At 37.0% G+C, this 22060-nt stretch overlaps 1 protein-coding gene across 1 annotated transcript in view; it reads left to right on the top strand.

Moving 5' to 3' along the window:
• The first annotated feature begins 405 nt into the window (after positions 1 to 405).
• LOC110098311 (prohibitin-1, mitochondrial) overlaps positions 406 to 22060 on the top strand; it is a 30276-nt gene continuing 8621 nt past the window's right edge. Inside the window, exons 1-2 of the mRNA XM_020825096.2 lie at positions 406 to 778; positions 1748 to 1864. Coding sequence (XP_020680755.1) covers positions 611 to 778; positions 1748 to 1864 — 285 coding nt within the window. The 5' untranslated portion in view covers positions 406 to 610. The remainder of the gene's footprint in view (positions 779 to 1747; positions 1865 to 22060) is intronic.

The following is a 22060-nucleotide window of genomic DNA, read 5'->3' as shown; positions in this document are numbered from 1 at the left end:
TGTGGGCCTGTTGTATTTGTTGTTTTGTTATGTTAGTTTTTTGCTATTCTAGTGGTTGGACTTCTTTGTTGGTTAACTTGTGCTGTGGTCTTTGATTTGCTAAGGGTTGTTCGTGTGCCTTTCCTTTGTTTGCTCAATTTTATGAATTTTGATAATTTTATATATGAGATGTTTGAGAGGCTAATTTTATGAATTTTGATAATTTTGAGTTATTTTGAAGTCTAAACTAGTATGAACTTTGAAAGGTAATAACTCAAGTGTATGATAACCTGAGGGATATCCATTAGGGATTTTCTTACTTGTTTTTATGGTAAAATTTAACTCACATAAAATTTATTAAATCCTTAGTTAGATCCAACTCGTAGCCAAACAAAGAGGGTTGTGTGTTCTACCAGACCCCTAAAACCCTCCGCCACTCTACCGCTCTACCGCTCTACCGCTCTACCGCTCTACCGCTCCACTGCTCCGCCGCTACCGAAGTTTGTATGTGTGCTTTCATGCTCGCCTCCCTGCAAGAGCTTCTCATCTCAAGTACGCATAGTTACAAGCTTTGATATCAATTCCCCCTCCTATACCATATTATTTTCTGGTCAGTTACGAGGAATCCGAAATGAACTTCAAGAACGCTCGGGTCCCGAATGCGGGGGCAGCGTCCGCGCTGGTAAAGGTCGCTTTGATCGGAGGCGCTGGCGTGTATGCTGCTCTCAACAGCCTCTACAATGTCGACGGTGGCCATCGGGCCATTGTCTTCAACCGCATCCAAGGAATCAAAGATAAGGTATAATTCGCCATTTTTAATCCATTTTTTATTTTTTGTAGCTTAGTAGTGGCTGCTGTTTCTTTTGGAGACTGAATTACTACGCACTCCAATGGTCAGTGGACAATATATGCTCATTGATCTATCCCTTCAATAAATTAACGCGAATATTAGTCTTGTTGGTCATGGAAGGAGTGATTTATTTGAGCTTTTGCTTAATGTTGGCTATTAATCGAGCTTACTCCTGTCCATGAAAACTTGAATTTACCCGCCAAATCACTCAAAATTGAGGATTTAGCTGTGAAGGATTGAATTATGAATAAGAATGTAGATCGAGTTTTACTTACTGGTTTTAGTAGAACTTACAAGTGATTCAGACATGAGATTCGTGGCATTTGATTTCTGCTTCCTGTTATTATTCAGGCTTTTGAGTCAGGCTTCCTGCTAAATCACTCAAAATTAGGGATTTAGTTGTGAAGGAGTGAGTTTATTAAGAAGAATGTAGAATGAGCCTTGCTCAATTGTTTTAGTAGAACTTAGAAGAGATTCAGACCTGGGACTCATGACAGTTGCTTTCTGCTTCCTATTTTTATCCAGGCTTTTGAGTCTAGCGGTTCATGCGTTAGAGGTTTGCAATTTAAGGATGTATAAATTAATGAGAGTAATCGCTGGAAAAGTGGTGAGTTACGTGACTGGGGATGTTGAATTTGCCCAGAGGAGCTGCATGGAGATTTCTCTTGCATCATCCGCTTTGCCAGATCAATGTATCTGCTATAGTAGGGATGTAGGAATTTTGTTGAATTGGAGCACTTTATTGGGTATCTATACAATAAGTTGGATAGAGATGTATATTTTAGATGTTGGTTTTTCAAGGTATATATTTTGTATTTTAGCATTTTCTGCATGCTTTCAAAAGGCCTAGAATTTGTTTACAATGAATTCTTATTATTAGTATTGCCTATTTTTTGCTGACGATGAATTCTTATCCAGGTTTATCCTGAGGGAACACATTTAATGATACCTTGGTTTGAGCGGCCAATCATATACGATGTCCGTGCTCGACCCCATCTTGTGGAGAGTACATCTGGAAGCCGTGATCTTCAGATGGTATGTCATGCATCCCTTTTTTGCAAAAAAGTAAAAAATATTGGTGATCTTTCTATTGCAGCAATTATGTATTTTCTCTTAATGGATGGCTATTAATGGCTAAAGCAGCTAAAATATGGTGTTGCATCTTCAAAGTGAAGCTGCTATCTTGCAATTGATCAATACGTGGACCTTTAATTCAAAGAGGTTTTAATATGAGAAATGTATATTAAAGTTTTTTGTTAGTACAAGCAGAAGCATGCATCTTACAGGACTATGTATACAAAAGAAGGAAACAAATAAAGAGGAAATTTTTATCTATTACTGGGTGAAACACATTTATGTGAGATGATCAAGTGTGATGGGCCATCAATTAATTTGTGATGCTTTAATATTTTTCATGCTTTCTTCTTGGATTATCTTTATATTTTAATTTTTGAAGTTTCTCCTATATAAAGGGGTACCATGGATGTAATGGAAGCTAATGGCGAATGGAATGAAAGCTGGGATGTTGGAGAAGGCATAAAGGCCTTAAACCAAAGGTTCAGCCACCTAGAAATTCTTGAGTGCTTTGAATCTACATTGTCCAATCATCAACCATTGTTGAACGGAAGTTCATGACTTAATCATCCGCCCCAAAAATAAAAGATAGTCTTAGAATAGGGGAAAGAATGGGCCTATATAGTTCTCAATGAATTGGTTTATTTGAAAAGCCTTTTAATGTGGTTTTATAACTTCTTAATGATTTCTTGTAGTTCTCGATATCTAACTTGACAACTTATAGTTAGTGGACAACTATAGGTTAGATCTTTAAATCTTGTTTTCTCTTTGTATCGCCTGGTGAAATTTTGGGTATGATTTCTATAAACACCTACGGATGCCTTGTAGTCAGAACATGTTTTGAAATAAACTTGAGTGTAAATCCAAATAGATATGCATTGTCAATACGTCCATCAATGGGGTATTTAGCATGATTAGATTTTGTTAATTTGAATCTTGTCAACTCTCTGTTTTTGTTTGTAGAGGTTCTTATTCATAATTTGCTTATTATTTATGTTTATTTAAATATTCATTGTATTGTAGTGGTGTCAACACTATCCTGTATGTAGAGGATTTGATCATTAAATTGCATTTACAACATACTTTGTAAGTAGGTTGCCTTAAGAGCTTGTATTTTTTAAGATGAATATTAGTTGTTAAAGGCCTTGAAGGCCTTATGCAAACATAAGATAAAATATCTTTGTGAAACTTATGATCGACATTTGATCATAAACTTATTTTGTTAACATTCTTCTTTTAATTAGTGTTTCAACAATTCATCAAGGGCCAAGTCCTGTGAACTCTTGTCTAGGGGATATGGAGGTTTGAGGGGATATGGAGGATCAAACATAAAATGAGATTTACAACCCTACCTTATAGGTGGCCTGCTTGAGAGTATGCATGTATGTCAATTTTGAATTTGAATCATGAAAATAAGACTTCAAAACATTTGAACGTTTCATGGAGTTGGAGAATTTAAATTCAGCTTATTCTCAATTTGTGTTGCATTCTTAGCATTTAAAATTGGGTGATTTGCACACATGTTGGAGCATATGTGGTGTGGAGCATCTTTATTATCTTGTGCGAGAGGAGCAACATATCGTCACATGTTTACTTTAGTTAGTTAGAGCCGTTCTCCACTACTATGGTTATTTTTAATTTTCGGCATAGGCTAACTGTGGCTGCTATTTTGGATAATTTGGTTGTTAGGGAAGTAGTATTTCAGCTACCATACGAGCTGTAGAGGGTAGTTTTTGGTTTTGAAGAAATTTCTCATCTATAAAAGAACAGTTCTTATCACTTTTTCTGCTATATGTTTGCATGTGTTCATCTTTTTGTTGGAATGCCTACATCAGATTTGGTATCAGAGCTAGATGGACAAAAACAGCAGGAGGGTGGCTCCCGGAATTGACATCAGCCTTGAAGCTCTTCGGATGGTACACAACAATCTGGAGCGGCGAATAGAGGAATTATCGACCAGTTTAAATCGGTTCTATAATGAGGTACGTCAAGAGATGTGGGAAATCAATGCTCGCCTGGACAGGATACAACCGAGCCGGACATCATTGCCGGCGATCACATCGGTGAATAGACGAGGGTTGGAAACGGATAGAATGTGGCATCGGGGATCGCAGATCATTGAGGCCTCGGATTCCGAAAAAGACCTCGATGAAGGACGAAACTATGATCTCTCAGACTCGGAAAAAGAAGTCCGTGCTCACTGTAGAAGATGTCTGAGAGACACAGGACGTCATCACAACGATTTTCGGGTTAAATTGGACTTACCTTTTTTCGATAGTAAGTTGCATATCGAAGACTTTGGATTGGGAGAGATCTGAGGAAAATTTCTTTGAATACATGGAAATTGAACCTAAAAAGCAAGTCAAGTATATTGCAAGTAGGCTTAAATCGGGAGCCAGTGCATGGCGGCAGTAGGTCCTCCAGACACGGAGGAGGAAAGGTCGGAACCCCGTGCGTAGTTGTCAGCTAATGAAGCAGCTGTACGTGGGCAGTACCTCCCGACCAACTATGAACAAATGCTGTATTTGCAGAATCAGCATTGTAACCAAGGAAATTGATACGTGAATGATTATACCGAGGAGTTCTATCGTCTAAGTGCCCAAAATGACTTTCACGAGTCGGCGAATCAACTGGTAGTATGATACATTGTTGGTTTAAAAGAAGCAATACAAGACAAATGAACAAATGCAACACAGTAAAGGGAACCATCAGAACAGTCGTACTACTCCAGAACAAGTAGTGAAAAATAGCAGGCAGTCATACTCAGCCCCTACAACCAGCAAGCATCCAGTTGCTAGCCCTATATCCACGGGACCGAGCAATGTTATGAATAAAGTCGCTGATATACGAGTTGGATAGAGAGGAAAAACCATCAATAGAGAGAATGCCTATGCTAAGCCTACGAATATTAAATGCTTTCAGTGTTTTCAACAGGGGCATAAATCAAATGAGTGCCCAACAAGTCCTCAAATACAATTATTGGATGCCGAGGAGGGAGAATTGGGAGAGCAAGAAGCCGATGATGAAAATTTGCAGGAGGATGTGGCAGCTAATAAGGGAGATCCACTTAATTGTATTTGGAAAAACTGGTGTTAGCTCCAAAACAGCCCAACACTTCTTAGTGGAATGCCTTATTCCGAACTAAGTGTACCATTGGGGGCAAGGAATGCGACCTCCTAATAGATAGTGGATGCATAGAGAATGTAGTTTCTCGTGCCATGGTACAGGCTCTACAACTCAAAAACAATCCGTACAAGATAAGTTGGGTTAAAAAGGGAGTGAAGTTGTCTGTAAATGAACTGTGCAAGGTGATATTTTCTATTGACAAAAATTATATCAGTGAGGTTTTGTGTGATGTTTTGGACATGAATATTTGTCATATTATCTTAGGGAGGCCATGGAAATACAGTGTTGGAGCTATGTATGACTGCCGAGCTAATACCTATGCCTTTGATTAGAAGGGGCGTAGGCTGCATTTGCTACCAATCAGCTCGGGTCCAGAAGCAAGTGTCCCAAAGAACCAAAGAGCCTTATTTGCTGTCTTAGCCTCTGCCTTGTTAAATGCCTGGAGGTAATCAAATAGCATAATGGCCTTGATTGTAAAGGATAGTGCTCCCAATACTTGTGATGCCAACAACCCCATTGCCATAAAGGCTCTCTTAGAGCAATTCCCGGATGTCTTCGCTAAAGTGTTACTCAAGGAATTGCCATCGATGAGGGCCATCCAACACCAAATCGAACTCACTTTTGGGGCTACCTTTCCCAATCTTCCACATTACAAGCTTAGTCCTAAAGAGAATAAAATTTTGCAGCAGATGGTGGACGAATTGTCAGAGAAATAGTTAATTCAACACAGTTTGAGTCCTTGTGCACTACCTGCATTATTGGTGCATGCCTACTGCCTAAGAAGGACGATAGTTGGAGGATGTGCATTAATAGTAGAGCCATCAATAAAATTACAGCTAAATTTAGATTTCCGATGCCTCGATTGGATGAAATGTTAGAAAGGTTGGCCGGCTCAAAAATATTCACTAAGCTGGTTCTGCGCAGTGGGTACCACCAGATTTGTATTCGGCCAAGAGATGAATGGAAAATTGTATTTAAAATGCTGGAAGGCCTATATGAATGGAAAGTAATGCCATTTGAGTTATGCAATGCTCCGTCGATGTTCATGAGGTTGATGAATGAAATCTTGAAACCATTTTTAAATCGATGCTGTGTAGCGTACTTTGATGACATTTTGCTTTATATTACTACATTGGAGGATCACTTAAAACATTTAACAAATATCTTAGAGACCTTGAGGAGGAACAAATTATATTTAAATAGATCCAAATGTGGGTTCGCTACACAACATATATCCTTTTTGGGTTTTAGAATTTTCGAATATGGGGTTAGCGCTGATCCGAATAAGGTAGCGACCATCAAAGATTGGTCGGTTCCTAAATCATTTATTGATATTCGAAGCTTTCATGGGTTAGCCAATTTTTATAGGAGATTCATTAAGGGGTTTAATCTCATCATGGCTCCCATTACTGATGTTTTAAAGCTAAAATAATTTGTATGGATAGAATGACAACTTTGCAGTTTTGAAGAGATCAAGGTGGCGTTAACTACTGCACCTGTCCTAGCACTGCCAGAGTTTGAGAAACCGTTTTCTGTTGAGACCGACGCCTCCACTGTGGGCATTGGAGCAGTGTTAACACAAAATAATTGACCAATTGAATTTTTCAGTGAGAAATTATGCCCAACTAGACAACGATGGTCGATATACTAGCAGGAGTTGTATGCAGTTGTTAAAGCGCTTCGACAATGGGAACAATATCTATTGCACTAGGATTTTATTCTTTGTAGTGATCACAAGGCTCTACAATATATTAATACGCAGAAGAATATAAATGGAATGCATGTTAGGTGGATCATATTTTTACAAACGTTCACATTTGTTCTCAAACGTAAAAGTGGGGTTCAAAATAGGGTGGCAGATGCATTAAGCCGCTGATCAACCCTGCTCACTCAACTGCAAACCGATTTTGTGGCAATTGAAAGTTTGCAAGAGCTATACCATGATGATAGTTATTTCAGTCAGATTTGGCAGAAGTGCTTCAATAAGGAGGCAGTGGAAGACTATTCAACGCGACATAGATTTCTTTTTAAAGGTAATCTACTCTTGCATTCCAAATTCTTCATGGAGACAAGTAGACAACAAATAATCAAAGAAATTCATAGTGGAGCCTTAGACGCACACATGGGGTGTGACAACACAATTTCACAACTGCAAACCAGATTTAATTGGCCTCACTTGAGATGAGATGTATCCCGTTTTGTAGAGAGATGTTCGGTATGCCAAAGCTATAAGAGGGGAGGTCAGAACGCCGAACTTTATCTTCCTTTACATGTTCTGGAAACTATATGGGAAGACCTTAGTATGGATTTCATGCTAGGCCTACCTCGTACTCGTCGTGGCAATGATTCAATAATGGTGGTGGTAGATCGTTTCTCCAAGAAGGTCCACTTCATCGCCTGTAAGAAAACTTTTGACGTCTTGAACATTGCTAAATTATTTTTTCGTGAAATTGTGCGCCTACTTAGGATATCAAGATCTTTAACCTCTGATCAAGATATGAATTCATAAGTCACTTTTGGCAGGAGCTTTGGAAGAAAATGAATACACAAATCTAGCTTAGTTCATCCTATCACCCACACATGGATGGACAAACTGAAGTTGTCAACTGAACTTTGGCAACTTACTACGTTGTTTGGTTCAGGAGCATCCGAAACTGTGGGATGACGTACTTGGCCAAGCCGAGTTTTCTTTCATCTCCATGCCTAATTGTTCGACGAGTATTATATATACTAAAATTCCAAACATTATTGTTGATATTGCAGTTATTCCCAAGTGCACAAACAAAGTAACATCCACTTTTGCTGAACAATTCACATATATGCTGTCCAAAGTAAAGTTGAAGATACAAGAGTCCATTGCCAAATACGAACAACAAGCAAATATTCATCGGCGAGAGAGGGTATTTGGACCGGGCAAGCTGGTCATGGTCAAATTAAGAAAAGAACGGCTACCTCCAGGATGTTATTCCAATCTCAGTCGTCCCAAATTTGGTCCATTCACGATTGCCCAATGCATCAATAACAATGCTTATGTTATTGATTTACTGCAAAAAAGTAATGAATGATGCAAAGCATCTTTATTTTCTTGTGCGAGAGGAGCAACTTATCATTACATGTTTACTTTAGTTAGTTAGAGTTGTTCTCCACTACTATGGTTATTTTTAGTTTTCATCATAGGCAGACGGTGGCTGCCATTTTGGGTAATTTGGTTGCTAGGGAAGTAGTATTTCAGCTGCCATAGGAGCTGTAGAGGATAATTTTTGGTTTTGAAGAAATTTCACATCTATAGAAGAACAGTTCTTATCGCTGTTTCTGCTATCTGTTTGCTTGTGTTCATATTTTTGCAGCAATACCTACATCAATATGCAGATTAGTTTTTTGCCCTTATACATGTTTTTTTGATGCACTTGCATTATGTTTCTCAGTGCACTTGCACACCTTTTGGTGAATTTGCATAACACACTTGCACACTTTTCATCACATTTGTATGATGCACTTTCACATTTTTTGATCCATTTGCAAGATGTAGTTATATGTTTTTCAGTGCATAGATGTTGAGTTAGAATCTTATTAGGAGTTGGAATCTTGCTACATATTTCAAGATAGAAAAGTTTATCTTCACTATATGGTGGGCCCTTTGAGGAATCAATTTTCTATTGCAGATGTTGTAAATGAATTAGTGTGTATGTTGCGGATTTGGTGGCGTAGCAGATGAGTTATATATCATTATTGATTATTGTTAAATTCAGAGAATTGGAGAGGGAAAAGTCTTTATTTTATTGCACAAAATTATTCTTAATTATAGATCTATACAAGATATCTTAATAAAAAAATAAATAAATACAAAATCATGCATAATTGCTTTAATATAATCATTCCTAAATTAGCCAACTAAATATGGAAGGAGATTGACGTGATCCAGGTGAGCCTCCCATGGATTTCCATCCTAGCTGCAGGATCAAAATGCAAAGGGATGGCTGAGATTTAACATGTTAGCCTCCCACGGATTTCCATCCTAGCCATGGGATCAAAATGCCAATGAACAACTAGGATTTAGCAATCCCTTTCAAGCTGGGGAATATAGATTTGTCATTCCCAGAAAGATATAGTTATCGAGTCCCTTGGTAAGAATATATGCAAGTTGATCTTTTGATGAGACATGATCGATACATATAAGACCACAGTCTAATTTCCCCTCTATGAAATGTCTGTCCACTTCTATTTGCTTGATCTTATCATGTTGAACCAGATTATGAGCTATGCTGATTGTTGATTTGTTATCACAGTGTAGCTTCATGTGTCATTCCCACTTAATCATTAAGTCTTCTAGAATCATCTTGATCCATAGTTGGTCACATATTCCCAAGGTCATAACTATGTATTCAGCTTCTACACTAGTCCTTGCCATCACATTTTTTTTCTTACTCAATATAATAAAGTTTCCTCCAAGGAATGTGTAGTATCTTGAGATAGATTGTCTATCTACTAGTGATCTTGCATAATCTGCATTAGTATATGCTTCTGGGATTATTCTACAGTCTTTTCTAAAGAGAATCCCTTTATCTGGGTTCCCCTTAAGGTAGTGTAGTATTCTGTCTACAACTTGCATGTGAGTCTGCTTTGGATTTAGAATGATGTGGCTGACCATGTGATGTAGGCAAGCCGTACCCCCCCTCCCCCCCAATACATCCACATGATGCTTCGGTTTCCCTCCAATCAGCTGTATGGATATCTCGGTTTTTCCTCCCATGGTTGATAAAAATGCTTCATTTTTCCCCCTTTGATGCTTCGGTTTTCCCCCACTTTTGCGGATGTTTTGATGCTTCAGTTTCCCCATGACGGTTGCCCCTGTAGTTTCAATTTTACCAGTTTTTATGGCTGTTTTGGGAGCTACATTAACTCCCTACATTATTGTTCTTTACCTTTATTTTCTTCCCTATAGAAGGGGCTGTTTGAGAGTGATGGAGAAATTGATGAGTGATAATTTGTGGAATGTAAAACCTACGGGTTTTCTAGCTTGCGAGCTAGCCTCCTTTTCCCTTCCCCTCTATTATTTCGTCTCGGTCTTCTAACCCTTTCTTCTCTATTCACAGTTCCCGCCCCATATGTATCTTTCTTCTTTTTAAAAATTTGTATGTTGCAAGGTAGTTGCTCGTGTCTTATCCTAATGTAATTTGAGGTGGCTTCTAAGAGTAGTTAGAAGTTTTGTTTTGTCCTATGTAGTGTGTTTTGTCATTTTCAAGGAAGACAAGTCTTTTTATTTTGCAATCGTAATGTGTTTTTTTGTTGCATCATTTTTGTATCATAGCTTTAAGTTGCAGTGAGTCTTCCTTTCTTGAGTCTTTAAAAATGTTTAAAAAAATATGGACAATCATCAACAATCTGAAAGTCAAGATGAAATAGAAATTGTAGTTGGTGAAAATCAACCAATTAATCTTGAAGACAAAATTCCAACAAGCAGATGATTCCTGTCCAAGGAAGTTCTACCAATCCAATCCAGAATGAACTATACAAAATTTAGGAGAAAATGAATTTGGGTGTAGAAAAATATGAGAATAGAAAGTGTCTTCTTCAAGCCTAGTTTAATCAAGAAAAACAAATGATTTAATGAAAGTATGCGGCTTTAAATACAAGAATTGGATGTGGCTCATTCGGCGTGTCATGTAAATTCTGAAGTTATCTCATCAGGGGATGAAATCTCTCAACTGGAGGAGAATTGATGTAGGCAAGCCGTACACCCCCTCCCCCATACAACCACATGATGCTTTGGTTCCAATCAATTGTATGGATTTCTCTGTTTTCCCTCCCATGGTTGATAAAAAAATGCTTCGTTTTTTCCCCTTGATGCTTCCGTTTTCCCCCACTTTTGGGGCTGTTTTGATGCTTCAGTTTCCCCATGATGGCTGCCCCTTCGGTTTCAAATTTTCCTCAGATTTTGAGGAGTTTTTATGGTTGTTTTGGGAGGTGCATTAACTCCCTATATTTATTGTTCTTTTCTTTTATTTTCTCCTGTATAAAAAGCACTATTTGAGAGTATGGAGAAGTTGATGAGTGATAATTTGTGGAATGTAAAACCTGTGGGTTTTCTAGCTTGCGAGCTAGCCTCCTTCCCCTTTCCCTATATTATTTCGTCTCGGTCTTTTAACCCCTTCTTCTCTATCCACAGTTCCCGCCCCATCTATATCTTTCTTCTCTTTAAAAATTTGTAAGTTGCAAGGTAGTTGGGTCGTGTTCTGTCCTAATGTAATTTGAAGTGGCTTCTAAGATTAGTTAGAAGCTTTGTTTTGTCCTATTTAGTGCGTGTCATGTCATTTTGAAGGAAAACAAGTCTTTTTATTTTACAATCTTAATGTATGTTTTTTTGGGTTGCATCATCATGCTTATAACAAACGTTATATCTGGTATGATGTGGGAAAGGTAGATTAATTTCACAACAAATTTCTGGTAAGATCCTTATCTACATTTGGATTTTTTAGCTTCCCCCAATTTGAGATTCGTTTTACTTGTGTTGGTGTTGGTTTACAGGCTAGTTTGCTTGTTTATTTAAGAGGATCATTAATGTATTTTTGTTGTGAAATAATAATTCTTTTGCTGGAGTGAGCCACTTCAATACCAAGATCTTTGATCTCAAATCCCTTGGCAAGGCATTTCCTTAAAATCACTTTTTCCTTTTCATCATTCCATTCAAGATGATATCATCCACATAAACTAATGGAATTGTGACTTCCCCTGAGTCTAAGTGCTTGAAGAATAATGTATGGTCCCCTTAGCTTTGCCGATAACCGTTAAGTAGTATAACTTTTGAGAATCTTTCAAACTAAGCTCTAGATGATTGCTTTAGCCCATATAGAGCCTTTTTAATGCCTACATTTTGTTACCTCCAGATTTCTCCTTGAATCTTAGTGGAATCTCCATAAATATTTCTTCCTCTAAGTCCCTGTGTTGGAATGCATTTTTGACATCTAGTTGTTCCAGATGACAGTTGTAATTAGCTGCTAGTTAGAGCATGATCCTCACGGTGTTCATCTTGATCACCGGTGTAAAAATTTTCTGGTAGTCAATGCCGTAAATTTGAAATGTATCCTTTCGCCACTAGTCTTGCCTTATACCTTTCCAATGTACCATCAGCTTTGTATTTCATAGAGAACATCCATTTCAGCCGATTGTTTTTTTTCTATTGGTAGGTCGGTGATCTCCCATATATGATTTTTCTCCAGGGCTTGCATTTCAATAAAGTAAAATGATATTCTAGGATTAGATGGGGGCATTTAATGAATATTAACAAAAGTATTTTTGAGAATAAGATTTTAGATCTTAAAATTTTGTCTGTGCATGTGGATTCTAATGTTATGTGGGAAAAAATAACTAGTGATATTAAGAATATTGCAAATGATATGCTTTGAGTTTCGAAGGGAAAAACTCATAATAGTAAAAATAGTTGGTGGTGAAATCTAAATATGCAAGAAAAGATAAAAAAAAGAAGATTTGTTATAAAAATTGATTTAGATGTAAAAATTCTGATAATTGGAAAATCTATAAATAGGCTCATAAGGAATCTAAGAAAGCTAATGATTTATATAATAGATTAGATACTAAGGAGGGAGAAAGACATGTATAAGTTAGCCAAACAAAGAGATAATAGTAAGGATTTAGTTCAAGTGAAGTGTATTAAGGATGAAGATCATAAATTACTTTTCTTAGAAGATGATATTCAACAAAGGTGGATGAGATATTTTGCTAAACTTTTTAATGATGAATGTGAAAATATGATTGACTTTAGTGACTTTAGTACCCTGAATGAAAGTAAAGATTATTGTTTTTATCGGCGTATTAGTAAAGTCAAAGTTAGAGAGGCTTTAAAGAAAATGAAGTGTAGAAAAGCTGTTGGACTTGATGATATTCCAATAGAGATGTGAAAATGTTTAGGAGATGAAAGAATTTCTTGACCTACTAAAGTTTTTAATACTGTGTTGAAGACTAAAAAAATGTTAGATGAGTAGAAAATGAGTGTGTTAATTTCTATTTTTAAGAATAAAGGTGATGCACATGAGGGTGCGAATTATATAGGAATTAAGTTAATGTGTCATACTTTAAAACTATGGGAGCGAGTTATGGAGCGTAGGTTGCGGCTTGATACTAATGTTTCTCAAAATCAATTTGTATTCATGTCGGGTAGGTCTACTATGGAAGCCATACATTTATTGAGAGGTTTGATGGAGAAATATAGAGAGAATTGAGTGATATATGTAAGTCATTAATAAGAGTACACTTTTTAGATATCTTGGATCTATTGTTCAGAGTGATGATGAAATAGATGGAGATATTATCAGTAGAATTCAAGTTGGATGGTTGAAATAGAGGAATGCATCGGGCTTGTTGTGCGATAAAAAAGTCCCCCTCAAACTTAAGGGAAAATTCTATAAGATGGTTGTGAGACCTGCAATACTTTATGGTGCCGAATGTTGGCCATTAAAAGAGAAGCATAATTGATGGGAACATCAGAGCATGAATCGTATATCAGAGGCATGGCCGTCGATCTATGACCACGATCGCGTCGTTGTATTTTGAGTTATTTCATGTATTTATTTTATTATGTTATTTGTCTTTTATTATTATTTATGTTGTAATTGTTTTTTCATTTTTTACCCCTTACTTAAAGGGAGGTCGTATGTAAGCCTTGAGGGCATTGTGGTCTTTTTATTTTGAGTATTATGTACGATGCTATTTATAGCCCCTATGTTCTCTTTGAAAATTAATGAATGAATGATTGATTAAAATTTCTTCCTTGCATGAGTTCTTGTGAGAGCTTGAGAGTTTGAGAGATGAATTCCTAGGAGAGGGAAAACGGATCACCCACCAACCTTGGAGACGGCCGGGTTCGTGGTTTTACCTTCTCTATCGTTTTTCCTCCCCCTTCCTCCCTTAATTAGCCACCGGTTTTGTCATCTACCCCACCTCCTGAAGCAACCGGCCATCATACAATTTTCATTCGCCACCGGGTAACCCAATTCCGACTCCACCCTCACCCAACCAAGCCAACTTCTTCATCACCCTACCTAAATTCCCCCTTCCTAGCCCACCAAGCCGCCGGCCTCATCTTCATCTTCTTCTTCCTCCCTTCAAAATTCAAATCACTCCTTGAATTCCTTCCATTAGTATCTCCTCTTAATTCAGAAAGGTTTAATTTCAAATTTCAAAGCATCTTGAATTTGAAATTTATTTCCCAAGTTAAGAGATCTATTTTTAGAAAGTTCCTAAATTAAGTTCAATTTGAATTTTGAATTGAATTGGATTGAAGATCACTCATTCCTAATTTGATTTTCCAAATCAAGGAAGAGTAATTGCTTTCTCTCAAACCACTTCCCCCGTTGGCTGTTGCCGGCCTCCTCATGGTCCCCACCTCTTTATTTCTTTCCAAACTCAAGTCGCCTCTTTAGGAAACTTACTAAATCTGCTCCTATTTAAATTTTAAATTAAGTAGGGATGAGATATTTCTTTCATAACTTAATTAATAATTTAAATAGGCATTAAATGCATCATTAAACCTTTCCCTCTCTCCATAGACGCCGGCCCCCCTTAATGGTTTGAATTTGGAATTGTTTCCTAATGCCCACCTTCTCTCTTGGAAACAATTCAAAACCCCTTTCCCCCTCCTTAGCCGCCCCACTCTTCCCTAATTAAACTCTAATCATCTCTCAAAGAAAAGGGATTAATTGGGGAAAACAAATACTTGATTTCCCTCCATCTTCACTTCCAAAATCTGAACCAAATTTCTTTCCCATGCTCTCATTCTTAGCCGGCCACCTCCATCCCTCTTCTCATCTTGACTTCTCAAGATAGTCTCCTCCCTCTCAAGAGTAGCCTTCAAGGGGAGCAACGACGGTCGTCTTCAACATCTTGACTACTTGTTGGTTTCGACAAAGTTGAATCTTTAAGGGAGCTACAACAAACTTCTTCAACATCTCGCTACTTGCTACCGGGTTTTGATAAGGGTGAACTTCTTCCCCTTTTTATTTACTTCTCTAATTCCTCTAATCTTGTAGGTGATGGAGATTCACAAGGAGCAGAGCTTCACCTTTGCCTAAGCTTAGTAAACGTAGAATTTTATTTCACTGTTGCCAAAGCTTAGTAAACGTAGGATTGATTGCACTTTGTTTGCTTCTAATCTTATTGTTAGATTAGAGATTTTTGTTGTAAACTATTTACTTTGCATGTTATTGAATTTCTACTTGTTTTGAATCTCCAAGTGTTTGACATGTGGCTTAGCCTAAGCGTAGACACCCCTCTTTTGTTTTCTATCGTCGTTTTAATTGCTAATAGTGGTAATCTTACGTGCTTAATTCAAGAACTCGTGCAACTTCTTATTTCATTCATTTAAGGCATTTAGTCCTACATCAATAATACTAATTTAAGTGTTGCAGAGATGAGGATGCTTAGGTGGATGAGTGGCTTTACCCGTAGAGATAGGATACGAAATGACCATATACATAAAAAGGTTAGAATAGCTCTAGTGGAAGATAAGATTAGAGAGAGTCGCCTTAGGTGGTTTGGTCACATTAAATGGAGGCCTTCCGATGACCCGATTAGGAAAGTTGAGGTATTATATTTGACTTATGTTAAGAAAAGTAGAGGTAGACCAAAAAAGACTTGGTTAGAAAATATTAGAAATGATCTTTTTTATTAGATTTAAATTAGAATTTGACTTTTAACATGACACAATGGTGAAAAATGATTTATGTAGCCGACACCACATAGTGGGACAAAGGCTTGATGTTGTTGTTGTTGTTGTTGTAAGGCCTCAGAAATATCATTAGGAATATGAATATTATTTAGTGTAACCAAATTTTTTTTTGTGAATGTGATAAGTTATGGAAGGATGTAAAGCTAGTTATAGGGTACAAAGGAGGTTTTTTTTGGTGAAATCGTACAAAGGAGGAAAAGGAGACGGTTCAGATTCTTGGATATGCTCTAGAGTATAATTTGAATTTGTACACCTAGAATACACTTTCTCAAATCTTATGTTTTCACAGCTTTGTCCTCAGTTTCCTTGGCTTTGATTTTAGGTTTTTGTAAATTAATTTGAGGTGAGGTTAGAAGGTTAAGAGGGGCAAGCTCATTTTCCTCATCTTCCTGAATTTTAGTCTCTCTTTGAAGATAGGTTTGGTGAAATAGGGTCAACAGATACACGAGTTTTCTTGATGGAGGGATGATAATGCTTATATCCTTTTTGGGTAGAGGAATATCCAACAAAGATACATTTGAGTGCTCTTGGATCTAATTTTTCTCTATTTTGGCGATGAATGTGAACATAGGTAGTGTAATCAAATATTTTGGGTGTAAGGTTATTATGGGTATAGAATTTGGGGTAAAAAGAGGATATAATATCCATTGGTGTTCAACCCGGCAACCCAGCCGGGTCGGGTCCGGGTTGAAATGTCCGACCCGTTTGCAAAATAGGTCGGGTTCAGGTTGACCCGTTTATATACTGGTTAGGTTGGGTTCGACCCGAACCCGACGGGTTGACCCGAATTGCACCCCTACATTGGTGTTTTTAGTCCTAAGATTTTGAAGGTAGTCGATTTATTATATATGTGCAGTTAGAAGGGCTTCCCCAGTACGATTTGGGTATATTTTGTTGGAATAAAAGTGCATGGGTGGAGGCTAGAAGGTGGCTATTTTTCCTTTCTACAATCCCATTTGGTTGTGGGGTATAAATGCAGGAAGACACCTGAATGATACCTTTTGTTTTGAAAGTAGGAGGATAGGGTTTGGTTAAAGTAATTTTTAGCATTGTCTGAACGAAATTTTCTTATTTTTACTCTAAATTGTTTCTGGATCATGGTATAGAAAATGGGGAGGATAGTGATAACATCAGATTTATTTTTAAGGAGAAAGATCCAAGAGACTCTAGTGCACTCATCAATAGAGGATACATACAAACCATCGGGCTCCTGAGATGTTATGTATTTTTTAGGGTCCCCAAATATCACTATGAATAAGGTAAAATGAAGTATTATATATCTTATGTTTGTTTGGTAAAGAAACTCGTTTATGCTTGGCTAACTTATAGGTTTCACAATGAAAAGATTTATTTTGCAACTTATAAAAATTTTTAGGTGCATATTTTTTAAGACATAAAAAATGGACGTCCTAGTCTAAGCCAAATAGTAACTTTTTTATCAAATAGGGATAACATATAAGAGCTATTATTGATAATATTATATTTGTTCAGCTTTTCTAAGTAGTGCAGTCCATCTCTCTCCTTAGTAAGTCCAATCTTCTTTCCCGGTCTCTAGTTCTAAAATAAGCAACAAGTAGGTTAAATAAGACTTGACAATTATGGTAACTTAAGAATTTTTGTATGGAGATTAGGTTTGTGAATAATTGAGGTACATGGAACACATTTTTAGAGTGATAGAGGGAGATAAGAGTTTTTCTCCTTGCCTTGCTTTTATGGTAAGAGAACCAACAATAGTGATGATTTTCGTGTCAGTTTAGGAAAGGATTATAGTTGATTAAGTAGGTAGTGGAGTGTGTCATGTGATCTGTGTCTCCTGAGTCATTGATCCATAATCATTTTAAATGATTTTAGAGGTATTTAATCCAATGGATATGAAAAACTTACCTGAAAATGCAAGAGAAGAAGATGCAGGTGGTTTTTCAAGGGACACCAGAAGTTGTTTTAGTTTATGAATATCTTCTTTATCTAGATTTCTGAAGCTGGACTGCATTTTGGGTTAAGCTGATTTGTTGTAGTGTTGGCTTGTGATGTGTCATTTTATCCACTTCTTTGATTACACTCCTTTCATGGGGGCTTTCCATGTATCTTCCAACATGTCTCCTTTTGTGTGTCTTGATTTCTTGCAATAACTGCACCAAAAGGAGTTTTTCTCTTTAGGTTTTGAGGAATCCTTACCTTTTTCCTTTCATGATGCCTCTTTGGTTGACGCCTTTGCTGAACCTTCAACCACCTTTAGCTCTAGCATTACCCCTTGTTGGCTTTCCTCAGCATGAATGAGAGAAATGGTCTAGTTTAATGAGGGGGTCTCCTATTTTCCAAGGATATGAACTCTAACCTGATCAAACATCACATTTAATCCTACAAGAAAGTCATATACTCTATCTTTCTCAATAAAATTTTTTAGGATAGCAGCATATTCTAGACACTTGGTCTCTATGCATTTGTAATGATTAGGTTCTTGCCACAAGTTTTGAAGGAGAGTGACATATTTAGTTACAATTTTGCTTCCTTGTTTTGTGCTTCCCACCTTGAACCATCTTGTTAACGGCAAATGGCGCACCACAGCGCAAAGGTCCCTTAGGAGCTATTGCGCATAGCGCATGGCGCGACACGCGCCATTTTGAATATGACACAGATTATATAAGAATTATAAAATAATAAGCATGAATATAAAATATCATTAAACTGAAAGACAAGCTATCATAATAATAAAATATAACCATTGTCATATATAAATTCAAGTAAACAACACCCAAATATCTCATAATTCAAAATATTATAATCATGTTTTTTAATGGACAATTATTTTATAAGAATTTAATCAACTCTTCTTGGGAATCATCATCATCAACAAATGCCAAAACAAAGCTTCGTTATCTTCATCATTATATTTTTAATTAGCATATAAAATAACAAAGTTTTATGGTTCATTTGCCCTATACATTTCTTTTATCTGTTACATGTTTAGGGCTTTTAATGAGTCCAGTTTGGCCCTACAAGTAGAGCTGTCAACATTTGACCCGACCCAAAAACCCGACCCGAAAATTTCGGGTTTGGGTCAACCCGAACCCGAACCGGGTCGGGTTTATCCCAAAGAAAAAAAAACAATTGTCATTTTACATTTTATTTGATAAATATATAATCTCTTTTATTATATTTCTTAGAGGTAAAAGAGGTGTAATAATAATATAAGACTAATGAAAGATCAAAACGATCAAACGTATTATAATAATAGTGAAATTATTAAAAAAAAGTGCAAAATTTTAGTACTTCTGTAAATCATTGTGTTTTGCACAAAATAAAATTATATAATATTAAAAATTCAAATAAAAACAAAAAGAAAAACTTCACTAAACAAGCCATCTTTCTTTTCAAACAATAGCGCGCGCTATTTTGCGCCGTGCGCCATGGCGCAAATAGCGTGCGCCATTTTGAACATTTGCGTCATGCCATGCACATGGTGCCGTGAGTGCGCCGCGCCATGCGCTATGGTGCGCGCTATTTTGCGCCATTGACATCTATGCCTTGAACTTAATTTCAAAGATTTGGGCAGCATTCTGAGCCTTTGAGAAGGTTTTCCAAGTGCCATCCCATATGTCCTTTGCAGTAGATATGAAAATAAAAGTATCACTAATTTCTGGAGTCATGAAATTCCACAACCATGACATAATTATGGAGTCCGCTTCATTCCATGCCCAAAAATTAGGATATCCTTCTTTTGGTCCTACCCCAAGGAGGTGATTCAACTTTCCTTTACCTTTAAGTAGGTCTTCACAAATTGAGATCACTTCAAATAATTCTTCCCATTTAAGTAATATGAAGTTGCATATTTTGAAGATCTCCTCTTTCATGGTGCATCATAGAGTTCTCATTTAGTCAAAGCTTTGGGAGGAATTTGCTTCAGCCATTGCGGCGGTAAATGGTAGTGATGAAGGCTATATTAAGCAAGACAACAATGAAGGTTGCGTTGGTTATAGATATGATAACAACAAGGGAAGTCTGGCAATGAAGGCATATGGTAGTAGAAAAAACTCAAAATTCCGGCAATGGCAATGAAGGATCTGATACCATGTTAAATTCAAAGAATTGGAGTGGTAAAAAGCTTTATTTTATTGCACAAAATTATCCCTGTTTATAGATCTATATACAAGATATCTTAATTAAGAAACAAATAATTATAAAATCTTGCATAATTGCTCTAGTATAATCCTTCCTAAATCAGCCAACTAAATATGGAAGGAGATTGGCGTGATCCATATGAGTCTCCCACAGATTTCAATCATAGCCATGGGATCAAAATGCCAAGGGACGATTTGGAACTTAACATGTGAGCCTCCCATGGATTCTCATTCTAACTATGGGATTAAAATGCCAAGGGACGGATAGGATTTAACTGTTAGAATCTTGTCACATATTTCAAAATGTTAGTTTTTTCTTCACATAATTGTAGTTTTATATGAAGGGCCCCTTGGGGAATCAATCTTCCCTTTATAAATAAGGGAGCCCCTAGTTCATTCGCATTCAAGTCATTGAACTCAAGTCCAACGTTCTAAGAGTTTTGGGTGCCAAGAGAGGGTTTTATCCGTGATCTTGCCTATAGACAAACATTTAAGTTCATTTTAAGTCTTGTTCATGTCAGTACTTCTTGTTGATATTTAAACTTTGTTCACACTGTTTGCATGATATCTTAAGTTTTTAATTTTCCCCTTAGTTTAGCATTTTTATTCTTTCATTGTTTGTATTTAATTCAAAGATATTTTTTGGGGTCCTATTCCCTGTAGATTCATTAGGTCCAATTGCTAGCTGAATTTTGACAGCATTTTGATTTTAACTCCCTTTTAGAGAGACACTTAAGAATGTTGGGCCTGTCCACTATACCAAGAAAGGTACGCATGGTTGGGTAAATTATGTCCAAGACTATTTCATTCTACCATGCCAAGAAAACATGTGTGAGTCTTCATATTTGTGCTAAAAAATATTTATAAACTTGATTTCCTTGCAACGCCAAGAAAAGACGTGTACAAGTACTTAAATTTGGTGATACGAATTCTTCTTTCTTACCATGTATGAAAATTTTATGAATACCAAAAATTTCCACCATGCTAAGATGTATATATGTAGTTAATTTGGATTGCAAGTTATTTTGCATTTTATACCCTTGCACAACATGATGAACTTGCTCGATGATAATGAAATTCTCTCTTTTGTGTCCTTTTTTTTTGGTTCTCTTATGTGTTTTATATACTCACTGTTTTCTCTTATATATGTATATATGGAGAGAGAGTGAAAGAGATAGAAAGAAAGAATGCTAGAGAGATGGAGAAGAAGTTGCTGGCGATAAGCGATTTGGGAGGTGACAATTGTGATTGATGGGCTTGCTGGGTGAAAGTGTAGGAGGCAAGCAATGGTGCTTGTAGAAGTGGATTTGACGACACTGAGTAGTTGTTGCCGTGAGTTTGAGGCAGGAGCATGCAAGCTGGGAAAGCTTGGGTGGAGAGTTTGGTGTTGCTTGGAAGGAGGCCGACTTAAGGGTAAGAAATGTTGGTGATGGTGGGGTTAAGAGTTGGATGGAGAAAGAGTAGGGATATGAATGGCATTTCCTGCGAGGAGGAAGAAGACTTCGTAGATCTTATTAGTGGGTGTGGGTGGATGTTTGGCATGAGTAGGCATGTGGGTTGGGTGGTGAAGGCCTACTGTGCTGTTCGATTTGGGATGAGGAGAGGGTTGCAGGTTGTGAAGGTTTGGTTGCGTATGCGAGATAGAAAGGGAAGAGGGAGGAAGAGACATGTAAGAGAGAAAGAAGGAAAGAGAGATGCGAGGGTCGCAGGTTTGGGTTTAATGGTGAGGGTTATGAGGGAGACACTCCAGGAAGTGGGATGGTGAAATGGTACAAAAATAATTTTGTTGGGAACTTTTTTTAGCGAAGATTATTTTTTTATTTAATTAATAGAGGGACAAGACGGGGTTGGGTATGTACCGAAAGATGGGGATTTCATGTGGTGCAATCGGTAAGAGCTATGTTGCACCGACACGGATACGACGACACGGGTATGAAACGATACGGATACGGAACACGTCAATTCTTAAAAATACAGGATACGGGTACGGCACGGACACGACATTATAATTTATAAATCATATATAATAATTAAGAAAGCAATCAAAGCATAATATTTGAAATTACAAAAAAAATGAAAACACAACATCATTTGTGGCCTTGTAGCTTATAATATCAAAATAAAAATAAGTATTAAATGTCTAGTACAACAACAAAAGCATAAACATAAATT

The sequence above is a fragment of the Dendrobium catenatum genome, unplaced genomic scaffold, assembly GCF_001605985.2.
Source record: "Dendrobium catenatum unplaced genomic scaffold, ASM160598v2 fragScaff_scaffold_1089, whole genome shotgun sequence".
Classification (NCBI taxonomy): domain Eukaryota; kingdom Viridiplantae; phylum Streptophyta; class Magnoliopsida; order Asparagales; family Orchidaceae; genus Dendrobium; species Dendrobium catenatum.
This window is presented reverse-complemented; position numbering and strand designations above follow the sequence as displayed.